The sequence below is a fragment of the Setaria italica genome, chromosome III (genome assembly GCF_000263155.2).
Source record: "Setaria italica strain Yugu1 chromosome III, Setaria_italica_v2.0, whole genome shotgun sequence".
Taxonomy (NCBI): Eukaryota; Viridiplantae; Streptophyta; class Magnoliopsida; order Poales; family Poaceae; genus Setaria; species Setaria italica.
This window is the reverse complement of record NC_028452.1, coordinates 3,980,938-3,997,270: the sequence shown is the minus strand read 5'-3', so window position 1 is coordinate 3,997,270 and position 16,333 is coordinate 3,980,938. Positions and strand designations below refer to the sequence as shown.

The following is a 16,333-nucleotide window of genomic DNA, read 5'->3' as shown; positions in this document are numbered from 1 at the left end:
ATTGAATTTTGGGATTTGTATTCGACCGTGTGTTGATGAATATGAAGTAGTTCGAATGTGATGATTTCTTACTATGAGAGCCAAACCATTTGTATCTCACTATGAATAAGGGATTATCTCACTATCATGATTTGCGCCTCTATTACCATCCATGAATTGAGTGAAAAACCATAAATCACCAGTGAAGACATGGATATATCTTGCTTGATTTTTTAATAAACATGACCTGAACTTTGTAAGCAACTTTTCCTACTCGGTATCTAGCTTGGAGCTTGGGAGGAGGATTAAGAAAGATCAAAGCGCTTTACTGCATACGAAGATCTCACCGCATTTTAGATCTGACTCTAGCTATGATAACGTTAGAAAGAGTTCCTTTGCTTACCTCTCTTGACTCCTAAGAAAAATTCAATTTGATTATGCACCTAGACAAATATTCTAGATACATAACCAAAATTGCATTTCTCCTGTGACAGAGAGAGCAGTTCGGGCCCACGTGTCAGCCACCGAACAATCAGTTGGGAGAGTGGTCCCGTGGCGTCACCGCACCATACAACTCGCACAGGCCTCACGCCAGACACCGACTCACACACCTCAGCAGTCCTCCAGCTGTCCGCTCCCTCGCTCCTGATTGGCCCGCTGCCTCCTCCCACGGATCGCGCCCCCAAGACGAATCCCCGCCGTCCCCTTCCTCTAGATCCAACGGCGCTCACCCCACATCACGCGGATCGCTCCCCCCCCCTGCCCCTCTTCCCCACTGACCCCGCTCGCAGCTATAAAAGCAGCGCAGCCTTCGAAACAGCGAAACCACCCCAAAAGTCGAATCCCATCTCCCTCGCTTCCTCCCAAACCCAAAACCGAATTCCCTCCAAATCCACCCCACCCCCAAACCCCTCGGAGATGGACGGCGGGGCCGCGAAGGTGAAGAAGGCGGCGGTCGGCCGCAAGCTCGGCGGCCCGAAGAAGAAGCCGGTCTCGCGCTCCGTCAAGGCCGGGCTTCAGTTCCCCGTCGGCCGCATCGGGCGCTACCTCAAGAAGGGCCGGTATGCGCAGCGCGTGGGCAGTGGCGCCCCCGTCTACCTCGCCGCCGTCCTCGAGTATCTCGCCGCCGAGGTTCTCGAGCTCGCCGGCAACGCGGCGCGCGACAACAAGAAGAACCGCATCATCCCGCGGCACGTTCTCCTCGCCATCCGCAACGACGAGGAGCTCGGAAGGCTGCTGGCGGGCGTGACCATCGCGCACGGAGGCGTCCTCCCCAACATCAACCCGGTGCTCCTCCCCAAGAAGGCCGCCGAGAGGGCTGAGAAGGCCGAGAAGGCGGCCAAGTCGCCCAAGAAGGCCGCCACCAAGTCCCCCAAGAAGTAGGCTGCGCGTGCCAGCGCGCTCCGATCTCGTCTGATCTGAGACAATTGTTTCCCTGTGTCTGTTGCTTTTGTGTGTATGTAATGGTGCATCTCAATCTATGTATCGTGTCCATCGATCTGCGGATCGAAAGTTTAGGGCTAGTTCTAGCTGTAGTGGTTGGTGCAGGGATTTCTATGTTATCCATATTTAACGAGAAGAAGAGGAAGGAATTTGCAATCCTTTATGATTTCTGGATCTGGATTTCTGGGCTTGTGACCCTCTGATTCGAGAATTAGTTCGACACGGTGTTGATACTTGTCTGCTTCTTAGATTGATTTTTGATTTGGGTTGTGGGGAATGTGCATATTGCAAAATGACATGAATTTCAGAGTTCGGATGATTCAGGTTGATTCTGACAAAGCTTGAACATGTTAGCAGATGGACAGATAAATTCAGTTTGCTGCGTCTCCACTTTCCAATTGTTGCTGTGAAATCCTGTGTTATAAGTAACCAATTCGCAGGTGATGAAAGTTGCATCCCAGGCTTACAGGAGAGATGCAGGTCCGGTGCTGCAGATCGAACGAACAAGTCAAATTCTAAGGTAATCTGGAAAGGAAAGATTGGCTTTGCTCGTCACACTGTAAACATGAACATGCTGCAATATGCAAGTCTGTTAGCTCCTAGCCCAACCAACTAGACACCCCCTCGGTTTCAATCTCTTTGGTAAAGTGCATTGTTAGGGTTGTTTGGATCTATGGACTAATTTTTAGCTTGAGTCACATTGGATGTTTGAATACTAATTAGAAGGACTAAACGTGAACTAATTATAAAAATTAATTGCATAAGTCGTGGCTAATTCACGAGATGAATTTATTAAGCCTAATTAATCCATAATTAACACATATTTACCGTAACATCACATGGTCAAATCAGGCTTAATAGATCCGTCTCGCGAATTAACCTTCATTTATGCAATTAATTTTATAATTAACCTATATTTGACCCTCTTAATTAGTATCTAAATATCTGATGTGACAGAGATTAAACTCTAATCCCTGTTCCACAGGGACTAAACTACACCCCCTTAGTCTACTCCTATAGTTTACTCCTAATTAGTATCTAAACATTTGATATGACTCAGTCTACTCCTAATTAGTATCTAAACATTAGAGTCCATGTGGAAACATTAGAGTCCCTGTTCCACAAGGACTAAACTACACCCCCTTAGTCTACTCCTAATTAGTATCTAAGCATTCGATATCCTAAGGGCCTCTTCAATGTGTGGTTCTTAGCTGGTCCTATGTTTTTCTCTCTTTTATGGAACCAGGTCCTATACACTGTGAAGCTGATTCTATATGGAACCAGGTTCCATACATAGAACCAGATCCCGTGCAATATAATATAGGGAAAATGGGAGAGAGAAGAGAGAGATGGAGGGCTGCGGGTCCCATATTCATAGATTCAACCTGGTTCTATACATTGGAGTTAATACAACATGTGACATCAAATCATTGCTGGATCCCACCTTAGAACCAGGGGTGCACCTATACATTGCTGGTAAATGGTCTAATTAGTATCCAAACATTCGATATGAGAGGCATAGGGACTTAACTTTATTCCCTGGAAATTAGTATATAAACATTCGGACCGAACACTCCGGTTGTGTATGAAAATGCCTCCATAACTTCCATGGTCAAGTCCGGTCCGAAACACCCCTGTTCTCTACTCCACTGATTTCCAAGACTGTTTAAACTTTGCTTAGATCTAACATTGTTCAGGCCTTGTTGTTCAAAAAGAAGGAACAACGTTCAGGCATTTGCAACATAAAGGGCACATTGCAATCATATTTCCGATCACAGAACAGAGAAGATTCAATCTCAGCCAATGAATTATATCACAACAGGAATGAATATCACGATACCAATGAAGTACAACGTATATAGGCACTGAGGCCAGGAAAGAATACTTTGCCACTCTTGTGTTACCAGCTTCAACTACTACTGATTCCCCAGGGGATTTGATTGAGGGTCCATTACTAGCGGTATACAGGTCATCAACAAAATAACAATATTTGTGTTTCATAAGGTAGCAGTATCTTAGTTTTTCGTCAACATCCTCCAGCTCCCACCGGTGAAAGACATCCTTCAAGCAAGCCACCGGTGCACCAAGCAGCAGCAGCCTACCTCCTCAGGCCCTCAACGATGTAGGTCGCATACAGATCCCTGTGTCAACGATCACATTGCCAGGCGTCAGCTTGAGAAGAATAGAACCGCCGTTACAAGCACGGCCACAATTTTTTCAAGAGTTAAAGAGATTCAACTTACATAGAGTGTTGAATGGCTTCATAAGCAGCGCTTGCAGGCAGAAAGTCATTCACGGCAACCTCCTTGTTCTCATTCTTCTTGTCTGTAGGTCCCAGTTAAAGAAAGCATTCGATCTAAGAGGAAGCACTATTCTAAGATTTGCATGGTCTTGAGAATTGGGATAAGACAGTTAACACATGACAAGGGTTCAACAGTTAATCACTAGAGGCCATAATGTTCAGTCAAGTCAGTATTATTTTGCAAAGTAGCATGTTGCACATAAGTTAGGAGAATTTAGGAGAATTTCGCAAGCATGATGAAAACATTAATTTTTAAATAAGTAGAATCTTAGCTAGCGGAACAAAATACCGAACGAATGAATAAGAAAAGGATACAGTCCTCAAAGAAGCGCCTGATTTCAGCCAATCGGTGAGGTGGGAGCTCCTTGATGTCATTGTAATGCTTGTATTCAGGATCATCGGCGCACACAGCAATGATCTTGTCATCTGCCTCTCCCTGATCAATCATAGGCATAAGGCCGATGGCCTTGGCACGTAGGAAACAGCCTGGAATAACCGGCTCCTGCACACAAACAAAAATGTCTTTCGATAAACATCTTCTCTGAACATACACATTAATGAGAAATGACAAGATCTGTAAATGCAAGAGGGCTCTAGGAGACTGATATAATTAGTTCAACTGGTGCTTATAATTGCTCGGAACAACACTTGCCATTCATAGAACAAAAAATTAAGACATACCTGCATTATAACCAGCACATCCAGAGGATCACTGTCTTCACAAAGTGTGCGAGGAATGAATCCATAGTTGTGAGGGTACACAACTGATGAATACAGCACACGGTCCACCTGCACATTCAAATGAGAAACAGGATATATTAAAACTGAGAAGAAATAGAGGTTCACAATAATGCGTGCGGCAAACCACATTACTTTACCTTTATCAGTCCAGTTTTCTTGTCAAGTTCGTACTTCACCTTGCTGCCCCTGGGTATCTCAATGACCTGGAAAAGAAATAGGACCCACGTCAACGAGTTTTTCTAAAACATTTGAGGATGCACCAGAAAGAGACAGATGATGCATGAAGTTCAGAAGCAAACTCGGTCTAAATGCCAGGGAGTTTTTTTTTCTGTTCTTTTTCCCAAGAAAAGACAAACTATTGCGCTATCAAAATGAACATATCACAAAAAACATGCGTAAATCTCATCATAGGATGGCCTTACGCAGTTGAATATGGTCGGTGCACCAGGACCTGCATGAAGTCAAGAAACATAAGTTTCTGATAGCAAATAGTAGAAAATTGACAGCTTGTCAAGATGAGTAGAATACCAATCTCCAGATCATGCCAAGGATGCGCAGCAACAGCTCTCCTGGACATGGATGACAATATCCTTTCATTCAGGGCAGGAACCTTTTGGAATGATCCTGCCTCCTTGATGACTTCAACAGCGGGAGCCATCAAAACAACCTGGCAAGGATAACAGGGAAAGAAATCCAGGTAAACTGATTTGAATTGGTCTTCCTGCAGAAGGAACAATGTACACTGAAGACATAGCCTGACATTGACTGCACAAGGTAACATGGTCCACGCTGAAGAACAATAAGACATGGTTCAACACTGACTACTACAGGAAGCATTGCCCACATTGTGTGTTTCATTATCATAAACATTTTAACCAAAAAACAGCACTAAGTCATCTAAAAGCAAGAATTCACAGCCTAAAAGAGTCAGGAAAGATAAAATCAAATGCAATAAAGAAATCTTTTTGAGGAAAGAAGCAGATGGACGTCACCATCCCGTCTAGTTTAATTACAGTAAAAGATACAAACAGATGATTCATCATGTTTAACCTTTTTTGGTGTCGTGCTGAAAAAGCAGAACGTGTAATATCACGAGTGAATATGTGATGTGAGGCACTTTTGGCACGTAACTCCCATGCATGCATCCATGCAAACTGTGTGCCCATCACAAATGAAATGGGCAAACGAACTGCTAACAGATCGAAAAGCACAGCCAAATACCAAGAGAACCTACAACAGGTGTGATACCAGGAATGCAACAAGAGCACTACTCATGACATGCAAATGCTGGAAATTTGGCTTGCGAACTAGCACCATTGCATCCACAATTGCACCGGCTGCTGTAGTGTATCTATATATGCAGGGAATAAATGGTCAGTGGACAAGATGTCCAGATTGGAGATGGCTAGCTACAGGAGCCGTGCGCACTGTGATAGCTGTATATAAGAAACAACCTGGTAGTTGCAGGCACCCTAAAACTAGCAGGATAGCTCGTGATTGTGCATATGGTGCCAGAATCTTGTGTATACTAATATAACAGAGCTTGCTCCGCGTGGTGTGGACATTGTGGCACCAAAGCCTATGTACAGAGGAAAATCGGTGGAGGCTATTAATAGGCTTTGAATTGCAGTCGCGGTATATTGCTGACATGGAGTTAGGACAGGGAGAGTACTAATTAGTAGTAACCAATGATGCACACGCGATCTGAATGAGTTTTGCAGGCATGTGCAATTTGTTTTCTCCCCTTCATGCAAGGACAATCTCGTATCAGCCGGAGCTAAATTTTCACACCCCTCCAAATTCACCAGCAATTTGGCCCAAATGGCCATGACAAAATCGAGGAACTAGAACGCTACACGCGCAGTTGATGCAAGAATCTGTCTAGCCAACTCGACAGGGGTTAAACAACAGCAGCAACAAAAAAGAGGATACGCGTATTAAGTAAATCGCAAGCAACGGCGGGCGCAGGGCGAAGTAATCGCCTAATCGGTGATGGAGGCGGGGCTGCGTATGAACTGAGGGATCCGAGCCGTAGGAATCTGAACAGACGCGGAATGAAATGGGGATCTACTAGAGCTAAGAGCAGGAACAGGCTGCTGTTCGAGGCGCAAAGGGGGGAGGGGGAGGAAGAGGACGTACCGGTACTCACCTTGGGGTCGCAGATCCAAATCTGGCGGGCTGGAGCGGCGACGGGCTCGTGGAGGCGGAGGAAGGAAACCCTAGAAGGCACGCCACGGGACGGGGATGGGAGCGGGCAGCAGCTCTGCCGTGCTTTTAAAGAGGAGGAGGGAGGAGGAGCGGAGGCGGCCGGTGCAGAGCGGAGGCGGACGAGACCGACAGAGAGAGAGGGAGAGATGTACTTCCCGCTTCTTCGGTCCTGCACTTTTGCGCGCTTAAAGCCACGCCCCGTTGGCTGCTTGCTCGTCTGTTTGCTTATTTTATTTTATTTTATTTTACTCGTATAGTTGCTCCGCGAGGAAGAAGCCCCACAGTTTCGCGTAATTCCCTCCGTGCCCCTGGCTGTGCCTACCGGCTAGGACCTGTCTGATGTTCCAGAAAGCTGCGGGGTTCTGCTGAGATTTGTAGCGGAGGGCATCGGTGCCGGCGGAAATGCGCACATTTCTCGATCCCCTTCCACGTGGCGCACCCACTCGGACTCGGGTCCGGAGGGGGAGGGGCCCAGCGGCCGGTGGTGGGTTCCCGGTCGATCGCGGCCGTCGAGGAGGGCTATCGGAGGGCGGGCGCGTGTCGGTGGGGACGTGCCGGCGCTGCTGCCTCCGCGCAGGAGGAAATGGGATGGGATGGAATCCGATACGGTGTGCTTGGCTGGCGTGGAAGCGACGCGTCGTCGGCTGCACCGCACCGCACCAGATGCCGCAACACCACCAGCTCAATATCTCAAAAAAAAAACACCACCAGCTCAACCCCAACCATTTGATTATTTTTACTATATATAGTCGGGGAAAAAAAGAAAAGAAAAGGAAATGAAAAAATAAAGACGCAGCGATGAGGATGGATGGAATGGCGTGGCGTGGTTGGCGTGCCAAACCAGCGTCCCCGTCGCCTCTCGCGTGCGCGCGCGTTTGCCGCGGGAGGGGAGCTCACTCATCAGCCTCGGCTGATCAGGGTCAGGGTGTCGGTCGCACGTCGGTGGCCTTCTTCAGCGGCGGGTGGCGCTGCAGGCAGGCGCCGCCCGGTGGAGGCGCTACCTGACGGATCACCGGCAGGGCAGGGCAGCCAAGTGGGGAACGCGGTCGGTCGGCTCCGTCGTTGTCCTCCGGTCCGACCCTTCCACACGGCAGGAAGCTGATGGGAGCCAGTCATGGAGCGAGGAAGCGGTCTGGTCTCTGTTCTACGTCGCCAGCGTCCGGAGGCAAAATTAACTAGCGCTGCATCAAATGACCGCCTTGTGACCGCGTTGTCAAATTAAATCTGTCCAACAAGGAAATTAAACAAAAGGTGTTTGCTTCCAATCGATTGACCAAGCCAGCGTGTCAGTACGAGAACTAGTAATACAGGCATGAGCTAGTGGGTGGTGGAACGGAACGGATCAATGGGATCCTCCGTGGTTGGCACGTACGCGTCCCCACGGACTCTGACCTCTGGCCTACGCTACGCACACTATCACCCCCACCTTCTTGGACGTGGGACAACCCAGCTTACCTTTATTATTATAATATATATAGATATGCTACTTTTTTATTGATTCAGTAAGATTAATTTCTTCGGGGGTGCAGGCTACTACTCCTCCAAGCTCGAGCAGCTACGACTTCCACTTTTTTTTCCCCTTGCTTGTTTCGTGTTCGGAGCTGTCAGCAAGTAACCTAGTACAGTAGTAGTAGTAGTAGTATAAGATTCTTCTCTAAAGTCTAATAAACTAGCTAGGATAGGAGCACTACCATCATCAGTAGTTCGCGCTATAGCATATACCAGTAATATCCAACCGAATCTTCCTCTTGGGTTGCCGGTCAATGCCAGGCAGAGGCGAGATTAAAAAAACAATTTGCCAGGCAGAGAGGCAGCAGGCCTGCATCCAAACACACCACCACGCCCTACTACCCCTAGAGAATAGCAGGAACGCACGCTGCACGAGCACCCCCAATCCATTCAGCCATTCTCGATCATGTCGCGTGGTATGGACCTTTCCCAGTCCAAAATTTGACACAAGATTAAACAAACCGCAAAGCTATTGGGCCACCGGTCTGTTAGAGGGTCGGCCCGCCAAGACGTGCAACAAGATTGAACAAGGCCCGCCCCCAGCTTTACGCCACACCAAAGGTTTTTCCTATGCCTCTAGTTGGTTACAGGTAATTAACAGTGGAGTGCAACTGGAACCCAACACTACTACGGCTACTACATGTGGATTGATTCGTGGGTGGCACGCGTCTCCATCGCCGCTGACTCTGACCTCTCGCCTGCATCCCTAGTTGGATTACAGTTTATATTAGAATCGTCACTTCGAGGGTGCCCACACAGTACAGCACCAGCACTTATTTTCTTCTTTCTTCAGAGCTGCCAGCAACCTGCTTTCCTGGGAGTAATAGGGGATCCTAAGAAAAGTCCCCACCGCATCTTCTTATCACCAAATTACGGCACGCCATAAGAAAAGTCTCGCACTCTTGCCCCCTTGACGCTTGCAACTAGCGCTACTGCTCGCTCAGAAGCGTCCTAGTCGATATATTCAATCCCATCTCATACAAACAAAACAAGCCACCGTTATGCCAGGCCATAGTGTGCCTTACAGAAGCGTACGCTTGTAGTACGTGTATTCCATTGTCCGCGATACGTGCACTTCTTTATGCACGGATGGTCGCCGGCGCCGCTGAGGACGACGACCTTTTAAGCTTTTTTTTTTTTGGGGAGGGGGGGGGGGGGGGGGTGACGGGGACGACGACCTTTTAAGCAAGACGAAGATCTTGTGCCTCCCGCCCAATGGGCTCTTAAATCCGCTGCTGATCCAATGGGCCTACCTCCAAGAAGGATCGGCCCGCCTAGATGTGCTATGCTAGCCTATGAAATCTGCTGGGCCTAACACGCACGGCCTTTGTGTACGTAATGAGGCCCAACTTGTGTACGGTCTCCTTCCTATTCCTTCCATTTTCCGTCTCAATTTTTTGACTTGAAGGGCTCCAATCTGATTTAGAATATACTCCACACTTTTTACAAACCTTCCTTTCTGGTGAACTATATATTCCATTGACTGTTAATCTGCTGAAATCAGGAGAGCTTTATCGGTATATAGTAATCTTCGATTGACTACCTAAAGGAAACTCCATTACCTCCTTTGAATACAGCAGCCCTCCATGGCTCCATGCTCTCAAGTTTCTCGAATCTGTTGCCAATGTGGGAGAAAAAACAAGAACCGACCAGAGGAGCACGAAAAGGAGCTCTCCTATACCTCTACATCCTACAGGCACAGTGTCGTAGCTGCGTATAACAAGAAAGAGCATTTTTCCCAAGGAGACACCCTGAAAGGCCTGCGCGTTCCCGAGGAGAATGTTTCCCCTGACCGGTCGCCACTGCACACACGCCCTGAAGCAGTGAAGCTGTCGCCGCCCATGCCCAATGAGCAAAATGGCAGCCAATCATGAGGACGCACGGCTGCTTTGCTTTTCCCTTTCCGGGCCTCGGGCACGCCGCTCGCCTCCGTCTGTCTCAGCGGCGACGGCCGGCCGGTGGCACGCGCGATCCTTTCGCGCTGACAGAGCTACCAATCCTCCGTTGCATGTCCCTGCATTCGTATTCGCGCGCGCGTCAGAACCTCGAGGAGTGCGGGCTGGCCCGCGGCACGAGGAGCATCTCCTCGGCCCCCACAGAGGCTGCCGCGGCGGCATGCTGCCGCGCCGCCGGAAACTGCGCGCTGGCGCCTGGGCGGCGGCGTTCCCCCGTGCCACCGCCGGCTTGCCGGACTGGAGGCGCGCGGAGAAGAGGGAGCTGACGGGGCGGTGGTCGGAGAAGCGCGACTCGCCGCGCGCGTACCAGTGCTGGTCCATCCCCTCGCCGCGCCACAGGATGCGGTCGCACCTGCACAGCAAAACAAATCGAACGCGCGTGATCAGCCAAGCTGCCGGCAGGCGGTGACAAGGTGATTAGCGAGTGTGGTAGTGCTGATTAGTAGAAAACATGAGGCGCTGTCACAGTTGATTCTTTTAGTAACTAGGAGTAGCTACGTGCGTGCATGCGTAAAGCAGGTAGCTTCTCCCTATGCATGCACAGCGACCAGCAGTATCATGCTGCAAGCCTGCAGCAGGAGGCAATGCAACAACCTGCCGGGGGCTCGACAAGGACTGGTCACCGTGTCGAGCCTACTCTACTCTTCCTAAACTTGTTAATTTCGATAGACGATCAGTACTGATGGAGAGCTGAATTCAGAGCATCTGGTCCTGACCAAACGCTAAACAAATTGAGATTCCATGGGTGGGCGTCCTCATCCACGGACGTGGCGCGTCTAGGCCAGTACTCGTACCGGCTAGAAATGTTTCATGGCTAGATGGTTGGCTTGTGATCGATGGGGAATTGCAGATGGTGGCAGAGACATGGGCTAAGTCAAAACCAGGAAGGCTTTTAGTTTCTAGAGCTCACATGATCTAGTGCAGCCACAACGCATGTGATGTGCCTACGATCATATCTACGTGCAGGGATGATGCGCGCCTAGTGATCTGATCGGCGGTGCACGTCCTTGTCATTGTAGCGACATCACGATGCACGACGAATGTCCATGTGACCCCCTAATTCAATCAGTCCCAGCGTAAATCGGCTCTAATTATCCCTAGCCGCAACTCTGATTATTCTCGTGCCAGCATGGTAGCAACGATTAGCGTGTGGTCAGTGGTAGTTACGTACCATGCCGGCGTGCGCTTCTTCTCCCGGGAGCCGGAGGAGCCGAGGCTCATGGCGTAGGCGTCGGACTCGGCCAGGTACTTGTACGTGGGCGGGAAGCGGATGCGGCCTTCCTCCCACCCGGCGAATACGCGCCCCGCCCGCTGCTCTGTCCGCAGCTGGTCCCGCTCCAGCAGCGCCTGCCAGTCCTTCCGCTCCAGCAGCTCCCGCGTCTTGCCGCCGCCGCTCGTCAGGCGGTAGTTGAGGTCCCCGAGCCATATCACCTTGCTGCCAACACCGATCATGCACGCATTCGATCAGCCCCGGTTCAGGTTTCGAATTGATTGGCGCACTGCTGATGGAAACAAGCAGATCCTTACTCGTGCTCCAATATGGTCTCCGGCGACGCCGCCGTCCTTGTGAACCTCGTCCGCTTGAGGATCTCGGAGACGTCGCTGTTCCGGCGCACCTCGTCGCCGTCCTTCTCGCCGGACGCCAGGTGCGTGCACACGAAGCACAGCGCCGCGCCGCCTTCCAGGGTCAGGCTCACCGAGATTGAACCCTGTGAATCGATCCATCCAAAACACTAATCACCATCTGAATTCCGAACTCGCTGCAAATCTTTCAAAAGCTTAACTAAATTTAAGGCTTCTTGCAGGTGACACGATGATACAGTCATATAGATACCTTGTTCCCCATGTATCCCATGATGCCTCTGCCGACGCACGAGACCCTTAGGCCAGTGACGCAGGGCAGGAGGTCGGCGCGGACCCAGACGCAGAGGAAGATGCCGACCATCTGCTTGCTGGCGGCCAGCCGGTAGCCGCGACCGCGCAGCCGCCGCGCCGCGCCGCCGAAGTCGCCGGCCTCCTCCTCGCTGCTCGACTCCGGGTTCGACGTGGACGGCTCGCTGGCGTCGTCGTCCGGCTCCGACGCCGTGCTCAGCCTGCTGTTGTCCTCCGCCGCCAGCAGGTCCGAGAAGCTCACCCGGCCCTTCTGGAGCGACTCCGAGGGGAACAGGCCGTGGCTGCCCCTGCTGATCTCCGGGGAGGAGGACGAGGGGTTCAGGGCTCGCCGGATTAGGTCCAGCCACTGGCAGGCAGGGCCCTTGTCCTCGGCGCCGAGCACGTTCCCGGCGTTCAGCGGCACGATCTCCTGGAAGCTGTGTGATGGATGTGCAAATTCAGTTAACTGAAAAATTCGTTCACAGATATGCAGACATAATTACTACAGTTCAGAGTAAAAAGTTGGTCAAGGGGAACACATAGTAACTGTAATAATTTTGACTGTTTGCTTATGTTATTCCAGACCAGACAGAAGTCGATTTCCTATGCACTGGAGCACTCATGGCGTATGAAAGGGTGACGACCATGATTAGCTCCAGAAATTAACGCAAACACTGAAACCCATGGCCATGACCTACTCCTACAGTAATCTGGGAACCCATGTGTACACTGAAATTAAGCAGATGATGCCATAATTGCAGCCACCATGGGTTTGCAGTTTGCACTGAAATCCACACAGAACTGCCAATTCCTATGACACCGTCTTCATGAATCATGATTACCATGAGTGGAGCTTCCTGGCAAGCAGGAATCATGTTGCTCTCAACTGGCTCAACCATTTCTGGCTGCCTCTGTCAATATTCAGGAATCTGTGTAGCAGCTAGCAAATTAGTAATGCAGGCTCGTCTTCAGAAATGAGTACAGTGCTTTAGCGGTATGATTTTACTCTGTACTAGTACTAGCTAGGTTAATTTACCCTGCTATACATGAGTGTACAATAACTACTGTAGAACGTACCCAAGAACGTAGATGTGAGGAGAGGAGGAAGCAGGGCCGTCGATGAGCCAGTCGGAGAGATCCAACCCTCGGTGTGGCGCTCGCCCTCCAACGTTCCATGTCCCAACGAACATTCTGAAGAACATGAACATGAACAGTTACTGAATAATATAATCCTCGTATAAGAACATATACAGGATAAGATAGGGAATAGTTTTTTTAGAAAAAATATCTACGAAGTAGCATCATTAGCCACAGCTAAGCGAGATTATACAATCGCCTACTACGTACTGTTGCAACCACTGTCCCTATATGCTAGATAAATTTCAAAGGAAAAAAGAAGAACAGCTAGAGGTCGGCAGTCCCAAAGTATTCCCAGCCACTGTTCCTATCCAGTAGCCACAACACGACCACCTACTCAGACGAAATCGTATGAACTCAACGCAATTTGACCTCAGAACATGAGCTGGATTCATTGACTCACGGCAGCAAGTTGACATGACAGCAAAAAATCAAGGAAACAAAAAACATCCACAGAAACAAACAGAGTCTCCTGTTTCTGTCTGCCCCATACTCTGAAATACGGCTGGTCTGAATTCTGATGCAGATTAAAATACGTTCGTTTCCATCACCAGACGTAAGCTCTGAGTGCTGAGACGGATCCAGCTCACTCACCTGAGTTCCTGGGGAGGTCGCCACGAGGAGCTCGGCGCCGGGGAGCCATACCGGGTAGGAGGCGGCCGCAGGTTCTCAGAGCTCTCCACCAGCCAGCCACCTGGTGAGCCGACGTCCATGGTGCATGGGCACCAGACAAAACAAAACCATGAGGAAAGATTCAAACCAAATTCTGTAATTTAAAACATACTAGCAAACGTATATATGTCTAGTTTTTTCCTTCTTCTGTCTGTTTCTACCCTAAAAGACTGAAACTAGATACTGTAAATGCGTAGCAGCTAGCCAGCTACTCTGCGTGTACTCTGTAAAGGTCATTGTACTTGCAAGAACAGTAACCGGGCTTTTTGAAGATAAAAGGGAAGAAATAGTTGCAGTAGCTGCTTGGTGAAAAGTTGCAATGTAATACCTGACAGGTCTGTCCTTGTGAGAAGGCTGCCATCTCTGTCGGAGCAGCTCTTCCTCCTCATCTCCTGCTGCTGCCCTCCAAAACTTTCGTCTGATCAAACGCATCAAAGTAAGCCTTGTGATGAGGGGATGTCAAAATTGAAGAAAATCAGAAAATTTGAGAGGGAAAGTAAAGGATTGATTTGAAATGTCGGAGATGAAAAAAAAAATAGCTGGACGTCTGGACTTACTGATGCAGTCCGAGTGGAACTCTGAATTCTTGAGGTTGAGCCATTTCTTCATCACCGTCTTCGTCTTGGGCCAAGACGACGACTGTAAGAAAAAGAAGAGAGGAAAGTTTCGGTAAATACAGCACATCCAGCCAACCTTCTCTACAAAGAAGAAACTTTCTTTTGAAAACGTTTACTAAGAAAGAAGAAGCTGGAGGAATGGTGCTAGATCAATGTTCAAATGCCCCGACCAACCTTTGACATTGTCGGATTCCTTGTCCTCATGGTTCACCTCCTGAAGGAATTGTTCTCTTCTCTGTCAAAAAAGGTCATGTGATCAGAGACCCGGCAGAGGAATATAGTAGCGTGCATAAAGGAAGCTCAACACGGCCAAGCTAGCGGATCTCCTGCTCCTTCGGTGTTTAGGTGTAAAGCATGTCGTAAAGTGCAACTAAATCTCAAGGAGTCTAAACTAATGAATGCAAGGAAGCTGCGAGCTAGTGCGCTGCGCAGCTGGAGCTGCCGAACTGGAAGAGTAAACTAGGCTCAACAACGGGATAGAGAGGGAGAAAAAACAAAGCAGGGTGGGCGGTGCACAAGCGCCAACAATCTAGTCTCATCTGTTTTGACAAACATTCAAATCTGCTAGCATTGAGGAATTAAGAATAATCGGGAGTCAAAAGGGAAGCTTTCTCGGAAATCAACCATGGATCTGAACGAAGTCGAAATGGAACGAAAGGAACTGGTCGACTAGCCAAGACGGAGAAGGACAGAAATCAACCATGACATACGAATGGTAGCCGGGGCAACCCAGCGAGGATTTGGGGAAGCCACTGCGCATCCAAGAAAGAAGGAAACCATTTGCATCTGCAGTTGATGCTACAGCCTGGGTTTGGCAAGGAAGAAACAGAATGGAGAAAGACGAACGCAGCACGAAAGGATCACTCACCTTGACGATCTGCACGCAGCAAACTGGAAGGGAGGAGAAGCTCTCGGGAGTCCTCTGTGTGCAGGTGAAATGGGGAGCGGAGCCTTTTCCGCGGTGAAGAGGGGGAGAAGACGGGAGGGAAGCGCGGAGCGGTTGCCAATGAGCTTGTAAAGTGTAATAACTGAAGACAAAAAAGGGGAGATGCGTGGGAGGAGAGGGAGGTGGGAGGAGAAGGGAGAAGCCAAGCGTGGACTGGAGGGCTGGATGCTGCCTTTATAGGTGTGCCCTGCCCAGCCCTGCCTGCTTGCCACGTTCCCGGTCTACTCTGTCCCTGCACGTGGGCCCCAGCGCGGCCTTTTGTATCTTGTGAAAACATGGGTAGTCCGGCGGGCCGACAAAACCAACCCGCCCTGCGCCCACCCTGATCCAACCCACTTGAATAAACTCATCCTGAGCCAACTTGACCGATGTGCGCAGATTGGATTTTGATCTACAACCGATCATCGGGTGAGACATAGATAGTATTTGATCTAAAATTTGAAAAAAATACACTCCTAAAATTTTTAAAATATACATGACGTGTGATACAAAATGTGCTTTAATAGCATGATAGGCAGACTCGAACCTAGAGTATTGACCCAATATGTAGGGTTCTTAGGGTTCTTTTTTATGGACTCGGGCTTTCGAAGTTTACCTCATGTTTTTGCAAATCCGATCCTACCCGATAATCAATCACTTGTAGGTAAGAGTTGTAACATCGTGTCCATTTGACATCGAACGTACACCATAGGTGCGTTTGGTACGCCTTGCTTGACCAGAAATCAAGGTGGAGCGAGAGTTTGGGTTCGAGGCTAGCTTACCTGAGAGTCTGCGTCGGCAAGGTTTTCCCTTAATTTTCAGGAAGAGCGAGTTCCGCTTGCCCGCTCTAGCAAAGGCAAGGCAGAGGAACCCTTGCTTAGGAGCCGGGCACGCCCATAGCGCTACGCGCACTTTTATCATACGTCTGCAAATGGACGATGTAATAGTTCCATTGATCTCACATCCTTTGCTC

At 49.4% G+C, this 16,333-nt stretch overlaps 3 protein-coding genes across 4 annotated transcripts; 1 reads left to right on the top strand and 2 right to left on the bottom strand.

Annotated features, from left to right (window-relative positions):
• Nucleotides 1-807: 807 nt before the first annotated feature.
• LOC101765107 (probable histone H2A.5) lies at nucleotides 808-1,592 on the top strand. Its single transcript, XM_012844346.2, has one exon. The coding sequence runs from the start codon at nucleotides 898-900 to the stop codon at nucleotides 1,360-1,362; it is 465 nt and encodes a 154-aa protein (XP_012699800.1). The 5' UTR covers nucleotides 808-897; the 3' UTR covers nucleotides 1,363-1,592.
• Nucleotides 1,593-3,204: 1,612 nt separating this feature from the next.
• On the bottom strand, nucleotides 3,205-6,837 carry LOC101764430 (soluble inorganic pyrophosphatase 4). 2 transcript variants are annotated; one of them, XM_004960444.4, is made up of 8 exons: nucleotides 6,605-6,837; nucleotides 4,994-5,132; nucleotides 4,888-4,916; nucleotides 4,603-4,668; nucleotides 4,406-4,513; nucleotides 4,040-4,226; nucleotides 3,666-3,747; nucleotides 3,205-3,563 (listed from the first exon to the last, which is right to left on the bottom strand). In XM_004960444.4, exons 2-8 carry the CDS (start codon nucleotides 5,121-5,123, stop codon nucleotides 3,521-3,523), a joined length of 645 nt encoding a protein of 214 aa, XP_004960501.1. In that variant the 5' UTR covers nucleotides 5,124-5,132; nucleotides 6,605-6,837; the 3' UTR covers nucleotides 3,205-3,520. The 2 variants fall into 2 exon arrangements, with proteins under 2 accessions (XP_004960501.1, XP_004960502.1); XM_004960445.4 differs by having other exon boundaries at nucleotides 6,615-6,836.
• Nucleotides 6,838-9,647: 2,810 nt separating this feature from the next.
• Nucleotides 9,648-15,493, bottom strand: LOC101784011 (type I inositol polyphosphate 5-phosphatase 8). The gene is made up of 10 exons (XM_022825519.1): nucleotides 15,304-15,493; nucleotides 14,610-14,670; nucleotides 14,376-14,457; nucleotides 14,147-14,236; nucleotides 13,741-13,840; nucleotides 13,087-13,200; nucleotides 11,972-12,446; nucleotides 11,665-11,846; nucleotides 11,309-11,572; nucleotides 9,648-10,489 (listed from the first exon to the last, which is right to left on the bottom strand). Exons 2-10 carry the CDS (start codon nucleotides 14,637-14,639, stop codon nucleotides 10,051-10,053), a joined length of 1,776 nt encoding a protein of 591 aa, XP_022681254.1. The 5' UTR covers nucleotides 14,640-14,670; nucleotides 15,304-15,493; the 3' UTR covers nucleotides 9,648-10,050.
• Nucleotides 15,494-16,333: the final 840 nt, after the last annotated feature.